This window comes from Dipodomys merriami, unplaced genomic scaffold (genome assembly GCF_024711535.1).
Source record: "Dipodomys merriami isolate MVZ:Mamm:240054 unplaced genomic scaffold, mDipMer1.0.p SCAF_25, whole genome shotgun sequence".
In the NCBI taxonomy this organism is placed as follows: Eukaryota; Metazoa; Chordata; class Mammalia; order Rodentia; family Heteromyidae; genus Dipodomys; species Dipodomys merriami.
Genome location: NW_027203937.1, coordinates 20,868,443 through 20,895,956, shown reverse-complemented (window position 1 = coordinate 20,895,956; position 27,514 = coordinate 20,868,443). Strand labels below are relative to the sequence as shown.

The following is a 27,514-nucleotide window of genomic DNA, read 5'->3' as shown; positions in this document are numbered from 1 at the left end:
GCAATCCATCCTCATAAGCCTCTATCTTGAGTGAGGATGGGCCCAGACATCTCATCCACAGAACTTGCCTGTGGCTAGATGCCTAAGGTTTCTAGCAGGCATTGGATCAATTGAAACTGAAGTTTTAAGCCAAAACCCAACACCAGATCTTCTACATATCAGGTCTAGCCACTCACTCCAACATCCCAAATAAAGAGGCAATAATGATAAGGCAGAGAAAAGAGGTTTATTATTATTATGCAGCATGGTCACAACAAGGGAAAAGGCAAAGGAAGCATTTCAGCCATCATTAGGGTACAGATATGAGCTTAAGATTTAAATAGAGAAAGAATTGGGACAAGTAAAGAGAAGTATACACATACAAACAGTCCCACTCACACTGTGGCCTAGTTGACCATTATCTCAGTATTGATTCTATGAGGAGTTCCAGAAAAGTTATCACTGTCATCTTTTCAATGGAGCAATCTGGTTCTCATGATTGCTCCTGTTCCAACATGTAGACTCATAGGCAATATTATCATTGAGGGAATCTATACTGTGAAGCTCTGCTGATCATTTCCCTGGGGAGTAGTTTGGGCTCTTATCTTAAAGACGTTCATCAATCTCATCCTTCTTGGATTCCAAGCTGACTGCAAGGTGGCTGTAGAGAAAATGGTTCAGAGCAAAGAACACAGATACAAAATGGAGACAAAGATGCCGAGCTTTGCTCTTGCTTTTAGTTAATTCATAGTCCCAACTAAGAAATCAGTGCTTTTTAGCAAAAGTAATTTCTACCTCTTAGAAGACCAGCCCAAAGCTATTTAAGCAGTGACTGTGTGTGTCCTCCTCTCTGATCTTCATACATTTGGATAATGACTCTCCTGTTTTGCTCCTTGGAATTGAAGATCGAATAAGATAGTATAAGCAATCCGGTGGTCACCAATGCCACAATGCTAGATTGCACTTGGACCCTACCACAGTCTACTAAGATCAATAAAGGACAGGTGTAGTTCTATGATGATTTTTGTCTTCTGCTGTAGTATACTCACGGCCTTACACTACTGCAACTAGCAACAGGTGATGTGACATCAGAGAATGTCAAGAGACTCTACCCACCACTATCAGCCTGAGCACAGAGGACTGGGGCCTTTGGGATCCACTGTATGTTATTTTTTTCCAAGGCAAAGTCCTGGTTTACTTCCCTCTTCTATCCCACAAGAAATGGTATCTTTTTCCATATTGGGATGCCTGCATTTTCTTTAGTGACTATAATTTTGAGCTCCAGAATTTGTGTTTTGTACATTTTTATAAATTTGCATTTGTACTTATATTCACTATTTTAGGAGATATCCTCCTATTTTCTTTTTGTTCTTTATTTCTTTACCTTTTTGAACATATTTAAGTCAGTTGATTTAAAGTCTTTGCCAAGTAGGTGCAAAGAATTACTTCACTGAAGAGTTCCTATTTTTTGAGAATGGGCCGTGCCTTTTTACACCTATGATTTTTGTTTTTTATGGAAAACTGGATATCCTAAAATTATACTGTGGTAATTCTGGAAATCAGATTCTTCCTAATAATTTCTTTTTGTTGATGGCTACTATTGTAATTGTTTGTTAAGGGGTTTTTCTATTTATTTTGGTAAAAACTATATTGTCAGATGTATTCTCTGAGTTTCTGTCCCTTTAAATTAGGCTCAGATCATATGTTATTACAGATTCCTTTTGCAAGTGTGCTGAATAGCAAATGAATCTCTCTGGCTTCCTATCTTTCCATGTTATTGCTTTTGCATATGCTTAAACCACACCTCTTGTTTTGTCTCCTAAGCATACTTCTTTATTCTTCTCACAGACAAGCTGATAATTTTCCACATCTTTACTTTGTGTTTTCCTTTTAACTATAAACTGTGTCATTAAATCACTTCTCTCTTCTTATGTTTTACTAAATTAATAAAATCCAGATAGCAAGCTGGATGCATTGATGCCCAGGAATATTTTGGAGCTGAGATCACCCAGACTTCTGCCCAGGCTATCCTCAAACCACTATCTTCTATATCTCAGCCTCCTGAGTAGTGAGAATTATGGGCATGAGCCATCAGCACCTAGCCTTAGTTTTGTTTTTAAATTCTGCCTTATGTGGAATCCTAACCAATGGCATGATTCAGCCATGCTTTTTTTTGCCTCTTTATAGTAAAGATGTTATTTCTTCTACTTTCCAATTCCTTATTCCATACTTCAATATGAGGCCTCATCAGAATTACCTTAAATATATATATTCTGATCATAATACTTGAGTAATCATTAAGAAATTTCAAACATTCCCTTAAATCTCTTTTCCTCATTCTTTACCAGATTTTCCCTTAAGGTTCCATTCATAGTAATACAAGCTTTCCTAACTTATGCCTGCTCCATTACCTAATTCAAAAAGTAATCTCTACATTTTTAAGTTTCTGTTATAGCAAACATAAACTGATATTGCTCTGGTATCAGCTTCTGTCATAGTCCATTTTAGATTGCCATCACAGAATGCCTGGAGTTTATCTTGAAAGCACAAAAGTCAAATATCAGGTTTCCAGCCTCCTCAAGCACAAAGAAGCAAAGGAGGACTAAACTTTCTCTGTTATAGCAGCACTAATCTCACTCATAAGATCAGAGATCTCATGGCCTAGTCACCTTTTAAAAGTATCACAACCATATCTGGTGCCAGTGGATCCCATCTGAAATCCCAGCTACTTAGAAGGCTGAGATCTGAGGATCATAGTTCAAAGTCAGCCCAAGCAGGAAAGTCTTATCTCCAATTAACACAAAAAAGCTGAAAATGGAGCAGTGGCTCAAGTGGTAGAGCACTAGCCTTCAGCACAAAAGCTCAGGGACAGAGCCCAGGCTCATAGTTCAAGCCCCAGGACCAGCACCAAAATTAATATTATACAAGAGTGATTAAGTTTAAACATGAGTTCTGGAGAGGACAAATAACAGATTGGGTAACTAGTATATCAATCCAATAAAGGCACAATGAAAGCAAAATCAAAGGGAGAGGTTGTACATATTAGAAAAAGAAGCGAGATTAAACAGAGATTTAAGAGAGTGAATGGGAAGTCCGGGACACGGTTTAGATGGTAGACTGTGTGCCTAACAGACACAAGTACAAATTCACAGTTTAAAAAAAAATGTAAAGTAGGGGCTGGGAAGGTGGCTCAGTGGTAAAGCGCTTGCCTTGCATGCTCGAGGTCCTGGGTTCGATTCCTCAGCACCATATAAGAAAAAAGAAAAAAGCCGGAAGTGGCACTGTGGCTCAAGTGGTAGAGCGCTAGCCTTGAGCTGAAGAGCTGAGGGACAGCGCCCAGGCCCAGAGTTCAGGCCCCATGACTGGACCCCCAAAAAACAATGTAAAGTAAATGTCAGTTGCCAGTGGCTCCAGCCTGTAATCCTAGGTACTCAGGAGGCTGAGATCTAAGGACAGAAGTTTGAAGCCAGGCAGGCAGACAAATCTAAGAGACCCTTATCTCTAATTAGCCAACAAAAGACTAGAAGTAGTAGAGAGTATCAAGTAGTAGAGAGCTAGCCTTGAGGGAAAAAGCTAAGAGAGAGTGAGAGGCCATGAGTTCAAGCCCCACTACTCACACAAGAAAAGAATATATATATATATATATATATATATATATATATATATATATATATACAATAAAAAAATACATAAACTAAATTTGTACTTAAGAAAAGATAAATATGGCACTCATCATGAATAATATATGGTAAATAATACCATTCAGGACAGGAATTAAAGGATAAAAGGATATTTGACTACTATATGAAGTTGAAACATAGGAAATCTTATTTTACTGGCTGTCCCAAAGGCAGTGAAGCAGGGAGAGGGCCCATAACATTAATGAAGTACTGGATATAGGCGATTATTTGGGCTTACACAAGAGTGAGTGATATCAGTAAATAAGACATGGTTCAAGTCAAAGAAAGACATAAAACTAGTAAAAGATGAAGAGTAAGAATTGAGTGCCATAAACAAGATTAGTAGTGCATAATAAACATCTAAACATAATAAATAGCTAATAAACATAAAAGACTTGCAAGATGCACAGAGAGCCAAGTATTGTGGTATATGACTAAAGTCAAGCTCTTAGTAGACTTGAAACAGGAGAATCTCACATTTAAGGCTAGCTTGGTCTACATAGTACATAGCAAGTTTCAAACAACCTGGGCTACACAGTGAGATCCTGCCTCAAGAAAGGAAGAAGAATATCAGTGTGTGAGATTCATGCCTGTAATCCTAGCTACTCAGGAGGCTGAGATCTGAGAATCGTGGTTCAAAGACAACTATGAGACTCGTTATCTCCAATTAACCACCAGAAAACCAGAAGTGGTGCTGTGGCTCAAAGTGGTAGATTGTGAGCCTTTAGCAAAAAAAAAAAAAAAAAAAAAAAGCTCAGGGACAGCTCATAGGTCCTGAGTTCAAGCCCCACAACCAAAAGAAGAGGAGGAGGAGGACAAGGATGAGGAGGAGGGGAGTGGGGGGAAATACAAATGGAACCAATCAAAACAGGCATTACAGAAACAAATAGAGAAAATATAATCAATTGATAGTAACACTTATTTGAAAAATAAGCATCAGCCTAGGAAATCATGGACATTATCAAATGCCATCCCTCAGGTTAATGTGAGTCTTCATACAATTGATTCTGTGTAAGAGGTAGTGCAAACATCAAGGTAAATTATAATTCATTCTAGTAACTAAAAAAGCAAAGCAATTCACGTTGCAAACATTCACAATAACATCTTGTACACAAAAACACAAAAAACAGTATTTAAAATATAAGTTTATATATCAACTCTACAATAACAATAAAAATTAAAATAAATTTTAAAAATTTAAATGAACAGAAACACTGTTTTATATTTATATATAGATATATAAATATATATCTATATATAACACAACATGTGTGTGTGTGTTGAAAAAACTAAAAGAGAAAATGAGGAAGACTTGTAGACTTGCATCATCATTAAATTCACCTTTTGACCATGCAGTTGACACTTCTGGTTAGTACACCATCAAGCTAACTGAGGATCTGTTTTTCAGAGCCATGACCACAACAGAGAACAGCCCTGAGGATCCTCTGCTCAGAGACAAAAGGAAGGGAGATCTCCAAGTGATGCTGACCGAAGTGGGACTTCCTGTTGAATACTGGTTGCCAAAGCTGCAGGAAGATCTTGGTGTGACCTGTACCCAGTCCTTACAATACTTAAAAGAAAAAGACCTCCAGAAGCTGAAATCCCAGGTGCAGCATTCATGGGAGAAAAAGGCCCTGGAGAAGCTGTTTGATCTAACACAATTAAATACTATTTTGGACTTACAGGAGTCATCAACAATGCAAATGATTCAGAAAAGGCAGAAACAGGCAGAACAGACACTGCAGGAGCTGAAGGACTTGCTGACAGAAGGGAGGGGCAGACAGGAAGAGGTAGTAGAGAGAAAAGAAGTCGAGCTGAGGCAAGTAATGAAGATACCTGAAGAATATTGGCCATTGCCTGAAGACTCCCTACAAGAAGTCATAGAAAACATGCAGAAGCAACTCCATCTCATGGACCAGACAATGAACCACAGGCAAAATCTCCCAGATAGAGACCTGGTAAGAAGGGCATCTGGAGGGCTGGCCCTGCAGGGAATATATAAAACCAGTCACCAAAATGGCCTAATCCAGAAGAGAGAAGAGCTACTCAGTGTCCCCAAGGAGTTTTCACTCTTTGGGCCTGAGCAGGGGACATGGATGGAAACAAAGGAATTTTCATCTTCTGAAGAAGAATCCATGTTCTCCCAGACTATAGAGAAGCTAGCCTTCAGCTTATCTGCCTCAGCCAAGGGTGGAGGTTGGGGATTTAGTTTAGAAGCTGGAATAGATCAAAGCAAACATTCAGAATCCAAGGAAAACAAACATTCGTATTCTGAACATTCTTATTTCTGCTCATCCAAGTTCTGCTACCTCCCCCTGGCCTCATGCCACTTTCCCACAGATCAACTCCAGCTCTCCACACCTGCTCTCCAGGAACTGAAAAGCATTGAAGAACTCTTGGGCCAAACTACAAACTCAGACAAGATGTCATTACTGAGACACAGAACTGAAAACTTCTTCCACAGATTTGGCTCTCATGCTAACCAGGGTCCGGTGCACTTAGGAGGAATCTACTGGTGGAAGGCCACCACAGAGGATTTCCAGAGTGAGCAACTGACTGAAGTGAAGAAGGAGGCAGAAGAGATCCTGGAAATCTACATAAAGGGCAGCTACAGTGGCTTTGGAGTAAAAGTTTCTCCATGTATGAATGTGTCAGCTCCACATTCAAAAACAGCCTCTCGGAGCAAAGGTCTTCAAAACCTCCAAACCACAATCCAATTATCAGTGGCCCAGATAGGTGGCCCACCAGTAACAGATGGATTTGTCCAGTGGAAAGCTGGCCTTGTTACTAGCAACCAAACCTGGCATGTCATTGACCGAGGGCTTCACCTGGTACCCATTTGGGACATCATCCTCTCAAACCACACAAGTGATTTTAAGGATCCTCTTCAAGTAGCTATCTGCCTGAAGGACAATTACATTGCTCTGAGTGGACTCACTGCCAAGATCCAGGATGGAGAGGAATTACTGAGCACTGGGAAGGAAGCTCGGGCTTTCCTAGAGGATATAAAGTCCTGGGAGGTATCTGATCCTGAAGAGCAGCTTAAACAACTGACAGATTTCATGCAAATGATGAGACATAAAATGGAAAATTATGACATTTGGATTAACATATGCCTTACAGATTGGGATCTGCAAAATTTTCTAGTAAACACTGTTAACTTTTGCAAAAACTCATCCTTGCATAATACTAAATTTATTAAATCTCAGTTGTGCAGTCTTTTGGATCCTCACATCTACAAAGTGACAAACTTTCCTCAGGCTCATTCCATCATGCAGTGGATCTACCAGTCAGAGGCAGACCCAGAGCATGTCAACATCACCCAATTCTCTCAATTCATCAAAATCTTAAGAGAAATCCAAAATAACCTCATGGAAATGAATGTCAAATCTGAGTCCACTGAAATAGTGGAAGAAGCTCAAAGAAAGGCCACTTATGAAGTCAGTATGGCTCTCAGCTGCTTCTTGAATTACCTCAAAAAAACAGAGCAGACAGACACAGAATTCTTGCTTCTTTCTATTGCAGCTGGTGCAGGCTACCAAGTAATAAACAATACTTTTCAGTGTCTCCTGGGGTATGATGAGTTAAACTTCCTACTAGATGAAACGCAGTGCACCCTAAATAAATACCAAGAGCTCAAAAATATTTGCGATTACAGAGCTCAAGCATTCCTGGTGCTCACTAGTCTAACAGCCACAGCTGGAGTTGCAGCCATTTCTCCAAAAGAAAAAATACAAAGAATGTCACTAATGAGGCATCACATGGAACAATCATTGTCTAATGAAGTTGTACATGTCCTAACCAAACTTGGAGCAGAATATGATTGGGAAAACCTAGAAAAAGACTTGAAATTACTCATTGATGGTGATTATGAAGCCACTATCTCTTCTTTGCAAATGGACAATGTGAAAAGACAATTGCAAAGTCTCTTCCATGGAAAGAAGCAATCTTACGAACAATATAATGATATTAATGACAAATGCAAGGTAATAGAAAATGCATCTTTCTTAGATTTACTCAATCGGCTAGGCCTAGAGCATTACTACCCAAAAAAGATGAGCAGAGCTAACTTTCATCTTATCTATAAAACCTCAATGTACAACACCCAGCCCAAATCTGAACAGGAACTTCCCTTCTATTTTCTGCAAAAGCTACTGATGTTAGATTATGGGTTAAGGCACATGGTCTTCATAGAAGACAGAAACACAGAGCACCAAGTCTATCAAAGTGTTTCAAATGAGGACAGTGAAGCTTTCGATCCTTATGAGAACTCACCTGAAGATAGCCAAAGTGTCACTAGTGCTTCAGCCACTAAGTCTAGGCCACATATTAACCCAATGGATATTCAAATGGCCATTTTTCACTGTGCAGATGATCTTGCCAGACAATATATTTTGGCCAAACTGTCCATTTGTCAGTTTGCTCTCCCCCTTGTGGTGCCTAATCCTTGCACTTCTGAAATTGAATTCTCTCTCTGGTCTCTCAGTCAAATTAGGAAAAGTTTGCAACAAGCAAAGAAATCACAAGGGAAGAAGAACAGTTATAAGAATCAGCAGATATATCAGGTCTCTAACCCCATGGTGTCCTTCATTAGAGTTGGAAATGGCCTCTCTGCCTCCAAATCTCAGATCATGAACTGTCTTCTCAGTAAACGTAAACACAATGTGTTTTTTCACCGACATTGCAGAGGAAGTAGCAAAAACTGTCTCTTGATGGGGGGTGTGGTGGAAATCTGCTGGTTCTGTCCTGGCGGGGAGGAAGAAGACAGATTTGAAAACTGTGTGGCCTTCACTAATCTTCATGGAGATGCAAAGGAACATAAGAGACAACTCACCTTCCTGCAGGAGGTTTCTTCTCTCTTTGTGATCCTCATGTCAGCTTCTGATGACAATAAAGAAAACCAAAAAGTAGTCCGTGATCTGTGCCAGTCATCAAAACCTGTGATCTGCTTACTGGATGACAGAGAGAAAATCATGACCAATAATTCTGGGAGAAGAGTAAGAATCGGCATCAGAAACAGAAACGAGGCAGAATTAACAGAAGAGCTCATAGTGGCAATCAGACATTTGCTAGAACTCTCCAACACTGCTCTCAGCTTAGAGGAGTGTTCTTTGATTGCTCATAAACAAGGTTTCCTTGTGGATGAATACCAGAGAGATTGCAAGGAAGCCAAAGAAAAGGCACAGACTATCATGGCCCTCCTGGGAGAAACAAAATTATCTCAGATAAAGGAAAACTTACTACCTCTTCAGGGACAGCTGTGGCACCTTTGGTGTAAGAAAGACAAAGAATTCTATCATCTGAGAGAAAAAGGAAATCGAAGTATCGAACAACATAAGAGTGAGATCGAGACAGATAAACAAATAATACGGTGTCAGCAGTTGGAGAAAGCCTTTCCTCTCAATGACTTAATGCGATCTTTCCTTGAAATTCTTCAAGAACATTCAGAAACTCATACCAAACTCTACTTCTTGCAGTGGCTGAGTGTGTTCTTGGAAAAACTCACAGCAGAACACTTGGAAAAACTACGTGAACACCAAAGATCTTTGTGGTCACAAGTACAAACTGAAAAGCAAAAGACACAAAAGAGTAATTCCCTGCAACTCTGGAAAAATCAAATAGAAGCCATCTCCATAGAGATTCAAGACTGTACCTTGGGTATTGAGCAACTTCTCAGAGAAGTTGGCCAGATCTATGAAGCCCTGGAAGAAACTTCTTCTACAGGAGACACTCTTTTCCTCTCTCTTCCTCAAATTGCTGCAGACCTGATGGTATCTGGAGTTCCCATTGAGCTGATGGATGGGGATGCCTCTTATGTGCCTCTCAAGTGGGTGTCAGCTGTGTTTGACAAGGTCTCTGAGAAACTTGGAGACCCACGCATTTTTGTTCTCTCTATCCTTGGTCTGCAGAGCTCAGGGAAGTCCACCTTGCTCAATGCCCTTTTTGGGCTACAATTCAGCGTCAGCGCAGGCAGGTGTACTAGGGGGGCCTACATGCAACTCCTGAAGGTGGAGGAGAAATTTACAGAAGAACTTGGCTTTGACTTTGTGCTGGTTATAGACACAGAAGGACTTCGGGCCCCAGAACTCAACAACAAATCTCAAAACTGGGACAATGAGTTGGCCACCTTTGTCATTGGACTTGGAAACTTGACCATCATCAATATTTTTGGAGAGAATCCATCAGAGATGCAGGATATATTACAAATAGCTGTCCAAGCCTTTCTGAGGATGAAGAAAGTCAAAATCTCCCCAAGTTGTCTCTTTGTCCATCAAAATGTGGGAGATGTTACAGTTGAAGATCAAACCATGGAAGGACGAAGATGTCTAGAGTGCAGACTAGATGAAATGGCCATAACAGCTGCTGAACAAGAAGAATGCTCAGACATAACTCACTTCAGTGATGTCATTAAGTTTGATGTCAATACTCATGTCTACTACTTTGCTCACCTCTGGGATGGCAATCCTCCAATGGCCCCTCCCAATCCTCGCTACAGCCACAATGTCCAAGAACTGAAAAGTAGAATTCTTTTGACTGCAGAACAAGAATCCAGGGGAAGCATCATGAAGATATCACATGTGAAATCCCGAGTTCAAGATTTGTGGAGAGCCCTGATAAATGAGAACTTTATTTTCAGTTTCAGGAACACCCGAGAGGTCATGGCCATGAGCAAATTGGAAACCATGTACAACCATTGGACCTGGGAGCTGAGGAGTCATGTGCTTGACCTGCAGAATCAGTTGAACAATCAGATTCAGAATGGAAAGATTCAGATATTCCAAACAGGCTTATGTGAGGCTCCCGTTACAGAAAAATACACAGCAATCAAGCAAGAACTTGAAAAATATTTCAATGAAGAACCCGACAGTGAAATACTGATTCAATGGAAAGCAAATTTTGAAAATAAGCTAATAATGCTTAAAGAGGCACTTATTTTAGACAGCAAAAGGAAAGCCAAGGAACTTATGCAGTTTAAAAAAAATCAAGAAAGATTACACAAGAACAAAACAGGCTATGATAATGAAGTACGTGAAAGAAGCCAAAAATTGGCCTTAACCATAAAGGGTAAAAAATTAAGTGAGGAAGAGTTACATGAGAAATTCAACCAACTTTGGAAAAAATGGGTTTATGATGTGTCTTCAGATCTTCCTCAAATCATGGAGCCTGATATTGATATCGATTCTGAAAATATCCTTTGGGAGTATTTCCAAAAAGAGATAAACATGGTGGACATACTAAGGAGTAATTGTGAAGAGAAGTTTCAAATCAATTATGATGAACATGTCAAAATGAGTAAAAAATGTAACTTTATGACAAGGACATTAAAAGCTTGTGATAGAGAATCCATTAATATAACCACTGACCACATTATTTCAAGATTTAATGAAACTGTTAACAACATTCGTAAGCAACAAAGTGATTACAGTGCAAGTTATTTCCATGAAATCCTGAGAATAATAAATGAGGAGGTAAAATCTGCACTCACTGGGGGAAGATATACTTTTACAAGTAAATACAACATTGACTTATCTTTGTGTTTGTTCCAAAGAGCATCAAAAATCTTTAAGGACATGCATAGGGCCTTCAAGGCAGCAAATGATCCTGTGAACTATCTGGAAAGCAAAAAAGATGATTTCTTCATGAGTTTTAAGATCTCCTGCCAAGGAGCCACCTCCATCACAACATTTGTTGATTTTCTGTGGCACAAGCTCACTCCTGCTATTTCTGCCACAATACAGGGAAAGATGATCATTAAAATAGCGGGAGAGATGCGAGCTACTTGCCCTGCATTCAATGGGAACAGGGCAAACCTAGAGACACACATTCTCATTTCTCTAGCAGAAGAAGAGAACTTTGATAATTACTGGCAATACCTTCATTATACAAGATCATTTTTTAGCAGCTACATTGAAAACTGTATTAAAAGATATTGTTCAAATGAAGAAGGTGAAAAAATACGAATGTTCTTTAAAATGAGCTTAGATGACATGAAGAATGCCATTCTCTCTGCCATTCATGAGTCCACAGCAGTAGCTAAAGATAAAGGCAGCACTGCATCTGGGTGGTTGGATTTGTTCTGTGATCACCTAGGGAGCAATTTGATCTTTCCACGAAGAGATCTGGTAAATATTGAACACCAGGAGATAAAAGACATTGAGTTTCTCAAAGAAGCCATGAGTTCGGCTTTGAATCCGGCAATGAAGAAAGTAGAAGAGAATTTTTCAAGTCTGCCGATAGATGTAATGGTTCCTGAAATTGAGAAAATTCTGTCTGAACATCTCTGTGGTTGCTGGAAACAATGTCCCTTATGTAATGCAATTTGTACTAACACAATTCCTAATCATGAAGGAGACCACAGTGTTCCCTTCCACCGTCCTCAGGCTGTCAATGGATGGCATAAGCACAAAACAAACCACTTTGTCATTGATTGCTGTACTACTTCAGTGGCAAGTGATCGTTTCATGCTTTTAGGAAATAACCAGGAAATACCATATAAGAACTATCGACAGGCAGGAGGGGATTATGCCACCTGGAGCATCACCCCAGATTCATCCAGTCAGACATACTGGAAATGGTTCATTTCACACTTCAGATCAAACTTAGAAGAAAAATATCAGAAAAAATTCACAGATACAGGTGAAATTCCTGATGCGTGGGCCAAAATCACAAAACAAGATGTGCTCAATGACCTGAAAAAGTAAATATTTGTTGAATTCATTACTAGATTAATGTAAAGAGCATGGATCAGTCTATTCTTGGGTGGGGGTAATGAGGAGGTTTGAACTCAGAGCTTCATGCTTGCTAGATAGGTGCTCTACTTATTGAGCCATGTCTCCAACTCAGGTAATGTCATCATAAGAGAAGAAATTTTAAGTCATTACAAGCTCCTACAGAAAAACTGGGATGAAAGCTAACTTTTTTCCAGTCCTACGACTTGAACTCAGGGTCTGGGGCATTGTCCCTGAGCCTCTCTGTGCTCAAGGCTAGCACTCTACCACTTGAGCCACAGCACTACTTCTGGCTTTTTCTGTTTCTGTGGTACTGAGAAATTGAACCCAGGGCTACATGCATGCTAGGCAAGGACTCTACCACTAAGCCACCTTCCCAACACCAAACTCTAGTTTAAGTGGAGTTTTTTCACATCTTTTGAAATTCTAAGAAAAAAACTTTTAAGCTTTAAATTTAACATTCACAGAAATTTTGTGATTCTCAAGCATAGCAACATTTAGGTATATTCTGCTCAAGAAAATAATAAACTTGACCTGAAAAATATTTTCACAAATTCAGAAAACATTATCAAGTAAACATGGAAAACGTGAGACAAATAATTGGGACTGGGGCATGGCTCTATTGGTAGACTATGTGCAAGGATATAGTTTCAATTGTTAGTACTACAAGAAAGAGAAAGGAAGAAATGCAGGTAGCTATCACTGTCTTTTTTTCTGGTGTATTAACAGTTCCATAATCATACTATGAAAACAAACTCACAAAGCTTAGGTATTCAAAAATGTTGTGTTTTGTACTAGTCTATGAAGGATTTGTTTCATATGCAAAATTTATGATGCTCAAGTAAAAGACCATTTTAAGGAAGTCTGTGGACAGGTCAATTTGATTACACTATTAACAATTACAAAAAATCCTTAAAGAAAAATATATAAAATACATTTTTAAAAAAAAAACTCTTATGAAGTAAGCTGACATATTTCACTACAAAATTTCTTACATGATGGTAGGGGAAAAATAAAGGAGAGGGTAACAATGCTCAACAGGAAATGCACTCATTACCTTACTCATGTAACTGTACAGTATCTTTACAATAAAAATAAAATATAAAAATAATGAAATATAAGATATATAAAATATATATTAAATTTTTTAAAAAATTTACATGTACAAATATACAGAAATGTTTACCTTTAACAAGATACATTTGTGATTATTTGAACCATAAGATCATAGCAGGATAGAGTGAAGACAACTCTGAACACAATCTGCAGCTAAAAGGGGAAAGAAATCAACTTTCCCCAAACTTACGTATTATGCTAACTTCTCAAAGCTGATTCTCCAAAGGAATCCATATGCAAAGGATATATTTCTACATGTTGGACATAAAAGTATCCAGTGACTTCTGCTTACATGTCCATGTAGTCTCTACCCCTCCACAGGCAGTAAAAAAAGAAACAGCCCTGGTAATAGCAGCCAAACAACTTGGATATGCAGAGGTAGGTGATAGGAATGTGTCCCCTTTGTCCTGTCAAATGGCATCAAGCATCTCAATTTCAGATCAAATGATTTCTGTCTCTGTCTCCAGAAGTCTTATAACAGAGGAACTGTAAAGGACATAGGTGTTCTCAAACATGATGGCTTTTCCCTTTGTTCTCTAAAACATGGTGGATGAAAGCTGGAAGGATTTCTGAGCACAGCATGGTACCTGTTGTATACATCACTGCAGCCTTAAAATAGGCTAAGTGTTCAACTTATACGTACTTTTAATATTTTTAATGAATACATACAGGCCTTTAGCTATTAATCAATGTCATATGTCATACATTCCTGATTTTCAAGTCAAAATTGTTTTGTTTCAATAAAACAGGTTTTTTGTTAAATTCCTCAGGTATTAACCAGTGTGATTATTAAATGAGATTCAGAGTTTTTTTCTTGAGAAATCACACACACACACATGTACACACACAAACTTGGGACAGATATCTAATGACCATGCAAGAATAGGGTTTTCTCCAGGCACCAGTAGCTCATAACTATAATACTAGCTACTCAGGAGGCTGAGATCTGGGGATTGTGGTTCCAAGCCAGTTGGGCAGGAAAGTCCATGAGACTCTTATCTACAATTAATCACCAAAAAAGCCAGAAGTGGACCTGTGGTTCAAGTGGTCAAGCATTGGCCTTGAGCATAAAAACTCAAGGATAGTGCCCATGCCCTGCATGGGCAGCAAAAGAAGAAAAGAAGAACGGGGTTTTCTGTGGTGATACTGCAAAAAATAATGCTACTATCAAAGTGACGTTAGAATTGGAAAGGATGGGTATCAGCCAGCTGTTATCACTGGGGAAGGAGACCTTAGAAACAATGGAGTAGGGCAAACAGAGTTAAGATGAGATCATCAAGATGGATAAAGACTGTATCCAGGTGTAGGTCAAAAACTTGTAGGTGCCCACAGTTATAAGGTTAGCAGAAACAGGGTTTTCATGGTCAGTAGACTGGGTCTCTCATAGTCACTGAATATGGGGAACTAAGTAGCAAGAGGTGGAGAACAAATTGATAAATTTAGGGAAGCTCTACTCAGTTAAGGCAGAGATCCAAAATAGAATGAAAAAGAATTCACAAGGCTTGCAGGTATGGCACTAGGACAGTTGCTCTAAAATTTAAAAATTATGTGTATTAAAAAATAATGCAAGCCGGGTGCTGATGCTCACACCTATAATCCTAGATACTCAGGAAGCTGAGATCTGAGAATAGCAGTTCAAAGCCAGCCCAGATAGGAAAAACCATGAAACTCTCATCTCCAATAAATCACCAGAAAACCGGAAGTGGCACTGTGTCTCAAATGGTAGAACTCTTAATATATAATTTAATGAGCTGAAGAGCTGAAGGACAGCACTCAGGCCCAGAATTCAATCTCCATGACCAACCAAAAAAAAAAAATGCAGAATCTAAAATTAAAACTCACAGAGGTAGAAAGTAGAACAGTGGCTACCAGAGGCTATGGTTATGGTAAAGGAGAGAGAAAATGAATGTAAACTTCAGGTAGACAAGAGAAATATATTCTAGTAATCTACTGTGCAGCAATATGACTACTGTTAATAATGTACATTTAAAAATTGCTAGGAGTGGTGGCTCATGCTTGTAATCCTAACTACTCAGGAGGCTGGGACTAAGGATCAAGGCTCAAAGCCAGTTAGGGCAGGAAAGTCCATCAGACTTTTATCTCCAATTAACCACCAAAAAGCCAGAAGTGGACCTGTAGCTCAAGTGATAGAATTAGCCTTGATCTGAGAAAGCTCAGGGGCATCATCCAGGCTCTGAGTTCAAACCCAGGACCAGAAAAAAGAAAAATGCTAGGAGTGAATTTTCAATGTTCTTACTACAGAAAGTGATAAGTATATGAGGAAGCAGAGTGAAAGAGAAAAGGATATAGAAACAAATATAGGGCTGGGAAGGTGGCTCAGTGGTAGAGTGCTAACCTAATATGCATGAGGCCCTGGGTTCAATTCCTCAGTACCACATACACAGAAAAAGCCAGAAGTAGTGCTTAGCTCAGGTGGTAAAGCGCTAGCCTTGAGCAAAAGAAGCTCAGGGACAGTGCCCAGGCCCTGAGTTCAAGCCCCAGGACTGGCAAAAAAAAAAGAAACAAAATATACCCTGCAAAGCCTGACCTCCAGTCATCTGCTTCCTCCAACGAGGCCCTACTTCCCAATAACCATTCAGGTATGACTTCATCAGTGGACTGCTCTACTGATGAAGTTAGCACCCTCATGATTCAGTCACCTCTGAATTGGGCCAGTAGCTAGGTACCAAATATTCACACATGAATCTTTGAAAAACATTTTATAGTCAAATATTGAGAGCAGTAGAGTACAGAATGAAACATGGCTGCTGCTGGATGGGCAACTCATTAGTAAGTGATCATGAGAAAACACTAAAAAGCTGGATTAACAGAGAGAGAATCGATGAACAGAAAATAGATTATTTTTCCCCCCACATTGCCTTTGGATTGGTACAGGAAGGGTAGGATTAAGGAAAGATGCCTATGCCTTACAAATGACTTCTTTTGGGGGGGGGGTGTCTGGTGGTGGGGCCTGGGTGCTGTCCCTCAGCTCTTCAGCTCAAGACTAGTGCTCTACCACTTGAGCCACAGCACCACTTCTGGTTTTTTTCTTTTTGCTTATGTGGTGCTGAGAAATCAAACCCAGGGCCTCATGCATGCAAGGCAAGTGCTCTTACCACTGAGCCACCTTCCCAGCCCCACAAATGACTTCTTTAAGGGAAGGTAATAATTAAGTTAAACTGAACAAGGAGCCTTCCTTAGTCCATGCCCTAGGATGGAGATATTCCTACAAAGCTAAAGTTTTGTCTTCCTATATACTGGAATGACAAGATGTATAGTAGCAGATTCTTCCCATCTATCCACAAAGTTAAACTTACAATATTTTCCAAAGGCCCTTTTTCCCCCAAGCATCTAATTATTCTGGGTCCTTGAGGTTCCACTGAGAATGCAAAATGGCAATTGTAAGGTTATAGACACAGAATGAGCAAGTTGTGGATAAGCACACCCTGGGAGATTGTCTCAAAAAAAAAAATCTAACAAAACTCATACTTGGACAAAAGGAGACTTTGGTAATAAGGAGTAGTTATCTCCTAATAATGAGCTTTACTGCCCTAAAACCTTCTAAAAGAAAGTACCTGACATGAAGAAATACTCAGCTTCTCTGGCCATAAAAGAAATGAAAATCAAAACAACATTGAGATTCCACTTTACTCCAGTTAAAATAGAATCTAATAATAACACATGTTGGAGGGGATGTGGCCAAAAAGGGAACCCTACTGCACTGTTGGTAGGAGTGTAAACTTGTTCAGTCACTCTGGAAAGCAGTGTGGAGGTTCCTCAATAGACTATGACCCAGCAATCCCACTTCTGGGCATTTACCCAAATGATCACAAACAAGGCTATACTAAAGCTACCAGCACAACTATGTTTATCACAGCATTATTCACCATAGCTAAACTATGAAACCAACCCAGATGCTCCTCTGTAGATGAATGGATCAAAAAAATGCCTACATCAGGAAATGGAAAGACTTGCAAAAAATGATATTAAGTGAAGTAAGCCAGACCCAAAAAAACATAGGTCCATGGTTTCCCTCATTTGCAATAATTAGTATACATCTATGATAATTTTATCAGATGAGCAGAAAAGCTCAAAAGTTTGTACATATGACCGTATAAGATAATGCTAAGTGAAATGAACCCCAAGATATGGACACAAGAGGTCTTTCTTTGTTTTTGTTGTTGTTGTTGTTGTTTTTAATGTACTACGTGATTTTTTTGTTTCCTTTGTATGTTCGTCTCCCTATGGTATATCCCCTGTTGTCACTGTGCTTGATTTTGGCACCCTGCATCTTGTATGTACATTTGTTTAATTTGGGAAGGGGAATAACAAAACACTGAAACAAGGACACAGGATGACCCATTACAACAATGATACTCACAAGACAGTGTATTGGAAATGAACTTTACAACTTTGGGTGGGAAAGCGGGGAGGAGGTAGGGAGGAAGGGGAGAGAAGGGATAGTGGAAGAACTACAAGGGAAGGAGTAACAATGCTCCACAAGAAATGTATTCATTGGGCTGGGAAGGTGACTCAGTAGTAGAGTGCTTGCCTGGCATGCATGAGGCCCTGGGTTTGATTCCTCAGCACCACATAAGCAGAAAAAGCCGGAAGTGGGGCTGAGGCTCAAGTGGTAGAGTGCTAGTCTACAGCTGAAGAGCTCAGGGACAGCACCCAGGCCGACTTCAAGCCCCACGACCAACCAAAAAAAAAAAAGAAAGAAATGTACTCATTGCCTTACTCATGTAACTGTAACCCCTCTGTACAGCATCTATACAATAAAATAACATTTTAAGAAAAAAAAAGTACCTGGCAGACTCTCAAATATGTATCATCTATAAGAGGCTTGGTCTCTGGTAATCTCAAACTTGTCAATTTTGAGAACATGCAATTAAAGGAGGGTTGTCACAGCAAATGATTGATATGCCAGATCATCTAAATGAAAAAATGCACCAAAAGAAGGACCTATAGTCTCAGACTTATTTGAACCTTAGGAATGTGCCTTGCACAAAGAACATGAAAAAAAAGAACATGAAATGCTTCCATGTGATTATATCTACAACCTATTAAGATGTGCTTTGTGTCCTTTTTTTCCTGTTTCTTTATGCTTTTGTTTTGCTAAATAATACTCTCCACCTAACTAGACTCTTCCTTAAATTTTTTTCTCTGATAATGTAAAAACTTCGATGAAAACGGAAGGAAACCCGTTGAAAACTAAATAAAAGGGAGGAATTGGAAGCAGGATAAGAATGAGTAACAGAGAAGAATTTTATCTAAATACATTATGCATATATAATAATATTGCAATAAACCCCTTCAAACAATTAAAATATGCAAAATTGGAGGAGAAAAAAAAAAAACCAGCATCAGGACCATAACATATAACCCATACAACATTGACACAACAAGGCGAGGTTATGCTCTCTAGGAATCTCTCTAGGTTAGATATGGTCCTGATTCCAGCAAGATTAGAGTATCACAGACTCTGACAACTATTAGTTGTCTTTGCTCTTCCCCTAACTCCTGACTTGTTATGCCTTGCGTCTGATTTCTGAGGACTTAGTTCAAATTTCTTGCTCAATCTCATGGACAATGCAGGCTCTTCCATCACCACCAGATGGCGGTATAGAGCCGTTTCAGGATACAGAATTCCAAGGTAACTTCAACCAAAGCACTAGTACTATTTTTCTCATCTTAGGGACTGACTTTCTTGGATGCTTGGCAGTAACTTATTCACTCTATCCACTAGATTCTGGTAAGATTTTCTACTGACAACTGATAGCACTCCTAGTCATTTACTTAATTTCTTCTTTCCTTATCTCCCTTCCACTTGCTTTCTTCCCCAACAACAGTGAACTTTTCTCCAAGCCAAAAATGTGCCCAGGCTCTATATTTGTCATGTAGAAGACTCTTTCCCTACTGTATTTTCACTAACTCCTATTTATCTTGAAATCCCAGCTTAAATCTCACTTCCTCAGAGAAGCTTATCCTGACCTACTGAGCTAGTTTAAATTTCCTCCATTGTATATTTCCACCAAAAAAAAAAAAAAAATCCACACTATGCATCTCTAAAAATGTAAAACTATCTTCACCTTTTTGCTTAATGTTTAGTGTTGTTATTCAGGTAGTACACAGTAAGTTTCAATGTACACATGAAAACTGGGGTTGGGGTGGAAGTACAGACCTGATCCTCATTTCTGAGCTACACTAGAATTTAAATATATCTTCCCTTTACAAAAATACCGGTTTGTTTGTTGGGAGGTTTTTGTTGTTGTTTCACTTTTTTTCACCCACAAGTTTCTTATTCAGGTTTATCCCCTGTACAATTAACAAAGCCTAGTTGTTTCTAACCTGGAGGTCACAGACATACAAGGGGTCAATGAATACAGTTCAGTTCAAGAGGTCTATGAAAATAGGCTTTTTATTTTTGCTAACCTAGTATAGAAATATATATATATATATATATATATATGCAGCAAAACACAATAATGTTACTAGCCATGATCCTTTTTATTTTTTGGGTTATGGGACTTGAACTCGGGGCCTGAGTGCTGCCCCTGAGCTCTTTTGCTCAAGGCTAGTGCTCTACTTTGAGCCACAGCTCCACTTCTGATTTTTGAATGGTTCATTGAAGAGTCTCACAGGTTTGTCAAGGCTGGCTTCAAACCATGATCCTTAGATCTCAGCCTCTTTAGTAGCTAGGATTACAGCCATGAATCACTAGCACCTGGCTTAGCCGTGATTCTTTATCTGTAGAAATCAGTTATTTTTCTATCACATTAGAATTGTTACAAATACTTCAAAATATGTGTTCATATTTTAAATTATGGTAATTATTTAACATATCACTAACGTTGTTATTTAATGTACTATCAAGACAGCATCGATTATTGATGTCACCAATTAGGAGAGTTTAAAAAATATTCTGATAGTAAAGTAATTGGTTTTCTGGTTCCATATATTTTACCTTATTAATAATGGTTTTTATTTCATATATTTTACCTTCTGTACTTAAAACATCTCTAAACAATAGAATCTGTCACTATTGGCCAAAAGAAACACACAAAAAAATTAAGAAACCGTGGACTAGATAATCAGCAAGACTCCTTCCAGATGTATCTAGTTTATAGCTATGGGCTCTTCTGGTGTGTCTGTTGCTCAATTTTTATCTGCTTCATGAATTTCTGAAACAGGTAACTAGAGGACTGAGGATGAAGTTTAGTGGTAGAGGGTTTTTCTTGCATGAGTGAGGTCCTGGGTTTGATCTCTAGAAATTATTTAATTTTATTTCAAAATTAAAAATAAATCAGGTAACTAGAGCACAAAGGAAATAACCAACTTCCACTGGTGAAGAAATAGGACAATAAGGGTGAAAGGAAGGACCAAAAACAGAAGCAAATCAGATACTTTGTGAACAGTCCAGTCAGTGGCATTTCTGAGTTCAGAAGTTCACAGGAAGGAGAAATGAGCTAAAAAGATCTTTTGAATAATTGAGATCCAGCAGCAAAAAGTCACAAAGAAAGGAATGGACCACACAGAGGCACAATGACATATTTAGTATAGATAAAATGAAAGAAAGATAGTTAACAGTGTTCCAAGACAAATAATAATTTTTCAAATGTCTATCAAGTGAAAAAGGAGAGCATAAACTGTTCTAAGTAGCAAATAGCCAAAGGACAGGACCAAAATATAAAACATTTTCTGCTGGTCACCGGTGGTTCACACCTGAAAACCTAGCTATTCAGGAGCTGAGATCTGACTGAGGATTGTCTGTCCTGTCAGGAAAGTCCATGAGACTTTTATCTCCAATTAACAACCAAAAAGCTAAAAGTGGGGTGGTAGCTCAAGTGGCAGAGCACTAGCCTTAAGCAAGAAAGCTCAAGGACAATGTCCAGGCCTTGAGTTCAAACCCCAGGACCAACACACACACACACATATACACACACACAAACACACACACACACACACACACACACACACACACTTTTTTTTTCTATTTGAGATGTTTATTTCAAAAACCTGTTAAAGTTTTACAAACCTAATTAAGTCTATAAATTTTTACAAATTTAATGAAAGACAAACAGAAAAGCAGAAGTAATAGCCTGAGACAAGGGGAAAGAAGATGGAATGTATGAGTCACAGGCCCTCTCTGACCTTGAAGGACCTTATAATTTCAGCAACAGCCAGTTCATCTCACTAATAATACATGGAAATGGTGCAGGGAGGGGAAAGAATACCACATGAGGAGAATGAACCAAGCTGGAAACAGCTAATCACCATTTCCAGAGGAAACATCACCATAATGGCTATACTGACTCCACGCAAATTCTGTGTCTCTCTATAGCCTGGACAACCTCAACTTTATGCTGCATGTGATCAGAAGATGCGTGCCAGAGAAGAGTCAATGTTTGTTTCAATGTTTTCATCAAGACCCATCTTACCAAATACTGTCGATGCCAATGTTCCTTTTCTTTTACTTTAAAAGATTTGTTTCCCCCAACAGCAATTTGTGATGTGAAAACATCTTGGTACTGACCATAGCCGGTGGCCACCACAGGGACAGTGAACCTTTGGTAGGAACAGTAGGCACAGCACCAGACCCCTGCCACCACCCCAGACACCCTACCTGCCAGGCCTGCAGATGCCTTGCTTGAGGTTCTCTTCAGTTCACACTTAAATTTTTAGTTCATTACCAATAACAACAAAAAATATCTTGGTAAGCTTGCAACAAATTGTAACTTGGAAAGCTTGTAACAAATTGAAAGTGTGAGACTTGTTCCCAAAAAGAGGGGACATTAGTGTAAACTGCGAAACTCATTGTGAAGAAGCTGATTTGTATAAACCTCCACCAACATATCCAGTTTTCTTATTGCATATCTGTTGTTTTATGTGAAATGCTGTTTCTCAAAATTAAAACTAGCAAGAAGTGTTCTTATTCAACTGTAAGTGAAAACAAAATGAAAATCTAATTGCATGTGAATATGTATGAGGAGAACTTTACTTCCTAGGGCTGCCATAACAAGATATCACAACTTAGAACAACAGAAGTATAATGCCTCACAGCTCTGCTATTAAAAGAAATTAATGTACCAGCCAGCTCAGGCTCTCTAAAGGATCCAGGGAAGGACTTGTTCTATGCCTTTGTCTTAGCCTCAAATGTTTACCAGCAATCCTTCATACACCTTCATTGACTTGCAACAGCACAATGGCAATCTCTGCTTTCAGGGCACAAGGCATTCATGTCTCTGTGTTACCTGGCCATCTTCACCTGGTGTGGCTATCTGTATTTCTTCAGACGCCTGCTTTTTGAGGCCATTATTCATTTTGAATTGAGATGCCCATCCTGCTTCAATAGGATCTCATCTTAAACTAATCCCTATCTCCAACAAAGATCACCTTTGGAGGAACTCCAGATTAGGAGTCAACTTATCTTGAGGGATACAATGCCACCCATAACCAGGAGCAAATCTGACAAGTTTGGTAACTTTGGAGCCACGAACACGTTATTGCTCATTACAGTGACGTAATAAATGTGTTATGCTTTTGTCCCCCTTTTTTTTTTTGTCCTTTCAACAAAAACCCACACTTGTCACCTAAAAGTATGAATCCCTTACTTTTCCTTCTAGAGATATTTGTTTGAACTTACAATTTTACTTGTGTCAACAAAAGAGAATGCGGGTTGTGTTTTCGTCTCTGGGCATCACTGTTCATTCCACTGTTAGTGCCGAAAACGTGTTTTTATTAGCATCCATGTGAACACATCCGTTGATGTACACGTCGGGATCATAATCACGCCCTCCATCATCCTTCCATCATCCCCTCTCTCCTCCAATCAGTCCCATCAAGTCACCAAGTTCCATCAAGTCACCAAGTTCCATTCTGGAAAACTGTTTCTTTTTTTTTTCTTTGGGGGGGGAGGGGATCCGGTCGTGGGGCCTGAACTCTGGGTCTGGGCGCTGTCCCTCAGCTCTTCAGCTCAAGGCGAGCGCTCTAGCGCTTGAGCCACAGCGCCACTTCCGGCTTTTTCTGCTTATGTGGTGCTGAGGATTCGAACCCAGGGCCTCATGCATACGAGGCAAGCGCTCTACCACTGAGCCACCTTCCCAGCCCCTGGAAAGCTGTTTCCAGGCAGTCGATTTCAGAACGCCAGCCAGCCAGCCGGCCAACCCGCCCGGCCCGGGCTCTGCGTGGACCCAGCAGCCCGCAGACACCCGCCGCCCGGCTCCCGCGCCGGCCTCCCCTCAGGTACTCACTTTCCCGGCAGGCTCCGCGGCACAGCGGACCGCAGCACCGGAGGCTCCCGAGAACTCTAGAGGGCGCCAAGTTCCCTGGCCTGGCCGCCCGGAACACTTCCCGCCTCAGGCCCGCCCAACTCGCCGCCTCCCTTCTCCGCCCTCCCTCAGACTGCCAACGAGGCAGGCTGCGGCACTCCGGCGCACACACACATATACACGTCTGCCGCGCACAGCGCTGCGGCGCATGCGTCCCCCTGAAAGGTCCTCGTTTCCTCGCGAGACCTCCCACTTCCGGTCTCCCAGAGGCTGGGAGACGCTGGGAAGATGCGCCTGACGGTCGCTGCGGCCATCTCCCACGGCCGGGTATTCCGGCGCCTGGGCCTTGGCCCCGAGTCTCGAATCCACCTGCTACGTAACTTGCTTACGGGTCTGGTGCGACATGAACGCATCGAGGCGCCGTGGGCGCGCGTGGATGAGATGAAGGGCTACGCCGAGAAGGTAGGCCGCGGGACCCGGTTACCCACGGGGAAGCCTGGCCTGGGGGTGGGGGGGCGGGTTCTGTCTGGGTTGGCGGGAGGGAGGGCCTGCGTCTGCCCCGGTAAACACTCCCCAGAGTCTGCATCCTGCCGTCGTTCTCTGAGCCGAACCCTCTCCTCCAGCCTCCTGAGTACAATTCTGGTTAGCACTACGGAGCTACTGGCCTGACCTGGATGCTTTGCTATAGTGACCTGGTCTCCAGTGAGGCGCTCGAAGAAACGCACGGCGCCTCGCTTCTTGGTGGTGATGGATGTATGGATCCATGCTGTTTCTTCTGTCTGTCCTCACAGCTCATCGACTACGGAAAGCTGGGAGACACCAATGAGCGAGCCATGCGCATGGCTGACTTCTGGCTCACAGTGAGTGCCCCTTGAATCTGCTTCCGAAATCTTGCCTTCCGTGCCGAGACCAGGCAAGGGGTGGTGAGAAAAAGAGGGACGTGACACATTTAAGCTGGAACACTCATGGATCAGTGTTGTAACCTAACTAGAACCATAAGTCAGTTGAACTCAGTGCATCTGCCCAACTGCCTATAAGTGACCCTTCTGCATAATTCTGATTCTGCAGACTTGGGTGGTAGGAGAGGCCAGCCTCTTTTAGTTTTTCGTATTAGGAGTGGCTGAAAATTACCTCTACAGTTATGCCTGACTCTTGCTTGCATAACTTTTTCCATCTAGGAGAAGGACCTGATCCCAAAGCTCTTTCAAGTGCTGGCTCCTCGGTACCGAGATCAGAATGGAGGCTACACAAGAATGCTGCAGATCCCAAATCGGAATAAGCAGGATCGAGCCAAGATGGCAGTGATCGAATACAAAGGGAACTGCCTCCCACCGCTACCTGTGCCTCTCAGAGACAGCAACCTTACACTCCTAAACCAGCTACTGCTAGGGCTGCAACAGGACCTCCACCAAAACCAGGAAACCAGCCTCCAAAGCTCCCATACAACTGAAACACCAAGGATTTAACTGGAGTTGAAGGGTTTATGACTCTTCAATGAACAGGATCATAGATCTTTGGAACTCTTTGAATATCAAAAAGGAATGGAGTTACTATTGTAAAATGTGTAGTAGTAATGGGGCCCAGAACTGGGAGCCAGATGGCCCTCCCTTTGTACAATACATAAAATTTCTTACACCCATATGTGTGAATTAATTTTCTCTTTTCCTCCTAGAATTCCTGGTACATGAAATCTGCTCAACTGCTGGGTTTTCCTTAGGAAACTAAATTCTGATTCTTACATCTGAGTTGTATTTGTATTTTTGTATTTGATGAGTAGTGTTCTTTCTTTTTTCTTGTGTGTGGAGAGGCTGGTACTCTTACCACTTGAGCCAAACCTCCACTTCTAACTTTTTGATGGTTCATTGTAGAGAAAAGTCAAGGATGTTTCTTCCTGGTCTGGCTTCAAACTGCTGTCATCAGTTCTCAGCCTTCTGAATAGCTAGAATTACAAGGTGAATCCCCAGTGCCCAGCTCCAATGATTTTTTTTTTTTTTTTGGCAGTCATGGGTCTTGAACTCTGGGCCTGCACACTGACCCAGAGCTCTTCCACTCAAGGCTAGCGCTCAAATAAGAGTCTCACAGACTTTCCTGCCTGGGCTGGCTTTGATCCACAATTCTCAGATCTCAGCCTCTTGAGTATCTAGGATTACAGGCGTGAGCTACCAGCACCCAGCCCAGTGATTTTTTTTTTGGGGGGGGGGGGAGGGGCATCCGGTAGTGGGGCCTGAACTCTGGGCCTGGGCACTGTCCCTCAGCTCTTCAGCTCAAGTCTAGCACTCTACCACTTGAGCCACAGCGCCACTTCCAGCTTTTTTCTTTTTGTTTATGTGGTGCTGAGGAATTGAACCCAGGGCCTCATGCTTGGAAGGCAAGCGCTCTACCACTGAGCCATGAGCCACCTTCCCAGCCCCCAGTGATTTTTTTTTAATACTGTTTTTTTCCTTTTGGAGACAAAGTTTTGCTATATTGCCCAAGCTGGCCTATGTCAGCCTCCCCAGTTGTTGAAATTGCAGACAAGTCTGTATTTCCCTTTTTTTTTTTTTCTTGCAAATCCCTGTTACGAGAACAGCAGCTTGGCTGGGGTATCTTCACAGTCATTACTAGATATAAATGAGCTCTCTGCTTCTCAAATGCTTTTGCCATTCTCAAACCGGATTTCCCTTTTCTGAGTTCTCACAGAAGCCTAAGTTCTTTGTTTTGTTTGTTTTTGTGGCAGGACTAGGACCTGAATTTCTGGCCTCTTGCTCTTGGCTTCTTCCCTGACAACTGGTGCTCTACCACATGAGCAACTCCTCTAGTCTGGTACTTTTGCTTGTCAATGGAGATGTTATCTCTCAGACTTCTCTGCTTCAAATGAGGATCTTCCTGATTCCATCTACCTGAATATAGAATTACCAGTGTGATGCACCAGTGCCCAGCTACTTTTTGTAATCTTAATACTGACTTTAATGGGTCATATTATAGTTTCAAACTGGCTTCCTAAGGTGATTGTGTTTTTTTCTTTTTTTTGTTTGTGGGGTTTGGTTGGTTGTTTTGTCCGTCATGGGGCTTGAAGTCTGAGCCTGGGCACTGTCCCTCCGCTCTTCAGCTCAAGGCTATCACTCTACCACTTGTGCCACTGTACCACTTCCAGTTTTCTACTGGTTTATTGGAGTTAAGAGTCTCATGGACTTTTTTTGAACTGCAATCCTCAGATCTCAGCCTCCTGAGTAGCTAGGATTACAGGTATGAGCTACCATTGCCAGGCTGGTAATTGTGTTTTGACATCTAGTATAAGGACTAAGCCAATGCAACTTCTTGTTCTTTTTTTTTGGTCAGTCGTGGGGCCTGAACTCTGGGCCTAGGGCACTGTCCCTCAGCTCTTTAGCTCAAGGTTAGTGCTGTACCACTTGAGCCACAGTGTCATTTCCGGCTTTTTCTGCTTATGTGGTGCGGAGGAATCGAACCCAGGGCCTCATGCATACGAGGCAAGGGCTCTACCACTGAGCCACCTTCCCAGCCTTCTTTTTTCTTTCTTTTTTTTTTTTTTTTTCTTTTTGGCAGTCCTAAGGATTAAATTTGGCCTATAAGCTTGCTGTACAGGCACTTTACCACTTGAGCCACAACTTCAGCTCTAAGACCTTGAGATTTCTTAAAGATTACTTCCTGATAGGAGTAACCATATGCAATTGAAAGTTATATATTTGAAAGTTTTAATCTAATATTGTAAGAATGTTAAGAGGACACTGCTACCAATCTG

General features: G+C 40.8%; 2 protein-coding genes and 1 long non-coding RNA gene across 4 annotated transcripts in view; 2 read left to right on the top strand and 1 right to left on the bottom strand.

Annotated features, from left to right (window-relative positions):
* Positions 1 to 14,269, top strand: part of LOC138836488 (interferon-induced very large GTPase 1-like) — a 30,423-nt gene extending 16,154 nt beyond the window's left edge. For both annotated transcript variants that reach the window (XM_070035220.1, XM_070035221.1), the window contains one exon: positions 5,068 to 14,269. In XM_070035220.1, coding sequence (XP_069891321.1) covers positions 5,072 to 12,361 — 7,290 coding nt within the window. In that variant the 5' untranslated portion in view covers positions 5,068 to 5,071 and the 3' untranslated portion in view covers positions 12,362 to 14,269. The remainder of the gene's footprint in view (positions 1 to 5,067) is intronic.
* Positions 209 to 23,749, bottom strand: LOC138836490 (uncharacterized). The gene is made up of 6 exons (XR_011374954.1): positions 23,151 to 23,749; positions 10,109 to 11,272; positions 9,313 to 10,019; positions 8,494 to 8,611; positions 7,935 to 8,405; positions 209 to 640 (listed from the first exon to the last, which is right to left on the bottom strand). It is a non-coding gene; the product is annotated as an uncharacterized lncRNA (long non-coding RNA).
* A 271-nt stretch (positions 23,750 to 24,020) lies between these two features.
* Positions 24,021 to 25,414, top strand: Mrpl17 (mitochondrial ribosomal protein L17). Its single transcript, XM_070035215.1, has 3 exons — positions 24,021 to 24,237; positions 24,567 to 24,635; positions 24,954 to 25,414. Exons 1-3 carry the CDS (start codon positions 24,064 to 24,066, stop codon positions 25,239 to 25,241), a joined length of 531 nt encoding a protein of 176 aa, XP_069891316.1. The 5' UTR covers positions 24,021 to 24,063; the 3' UTR covers positions 25,242 to 25,414.
* The last annotated feature ends 2,100 nt before the right edge of the window (positions 25,415 to 27,514 follow it).

Coding starts and splice junctions, on each gene's coding strand:
- Mrpl17 (XM_070035215.1), top strand. CDS start 24,064: ATGCGCCTGACGGTCGCTGCGGCCATCTCCCACGGCCGGGTATTCCGG. Junction 24,238..24,566: donor TGAAGGGCTACGCCGAGAAG/GTAGGCCGCGGG, acceptor CTGTCCTCACAG/CTCATCGACTACGGAAAGCT. Junction 24,636..24,953: donor TGGCTGACTTCTGGCTCACA/GTGAGTGCCCCT, acceptor TTTTCCATCTAG/GAGAAGGACCTGATCCCAAA.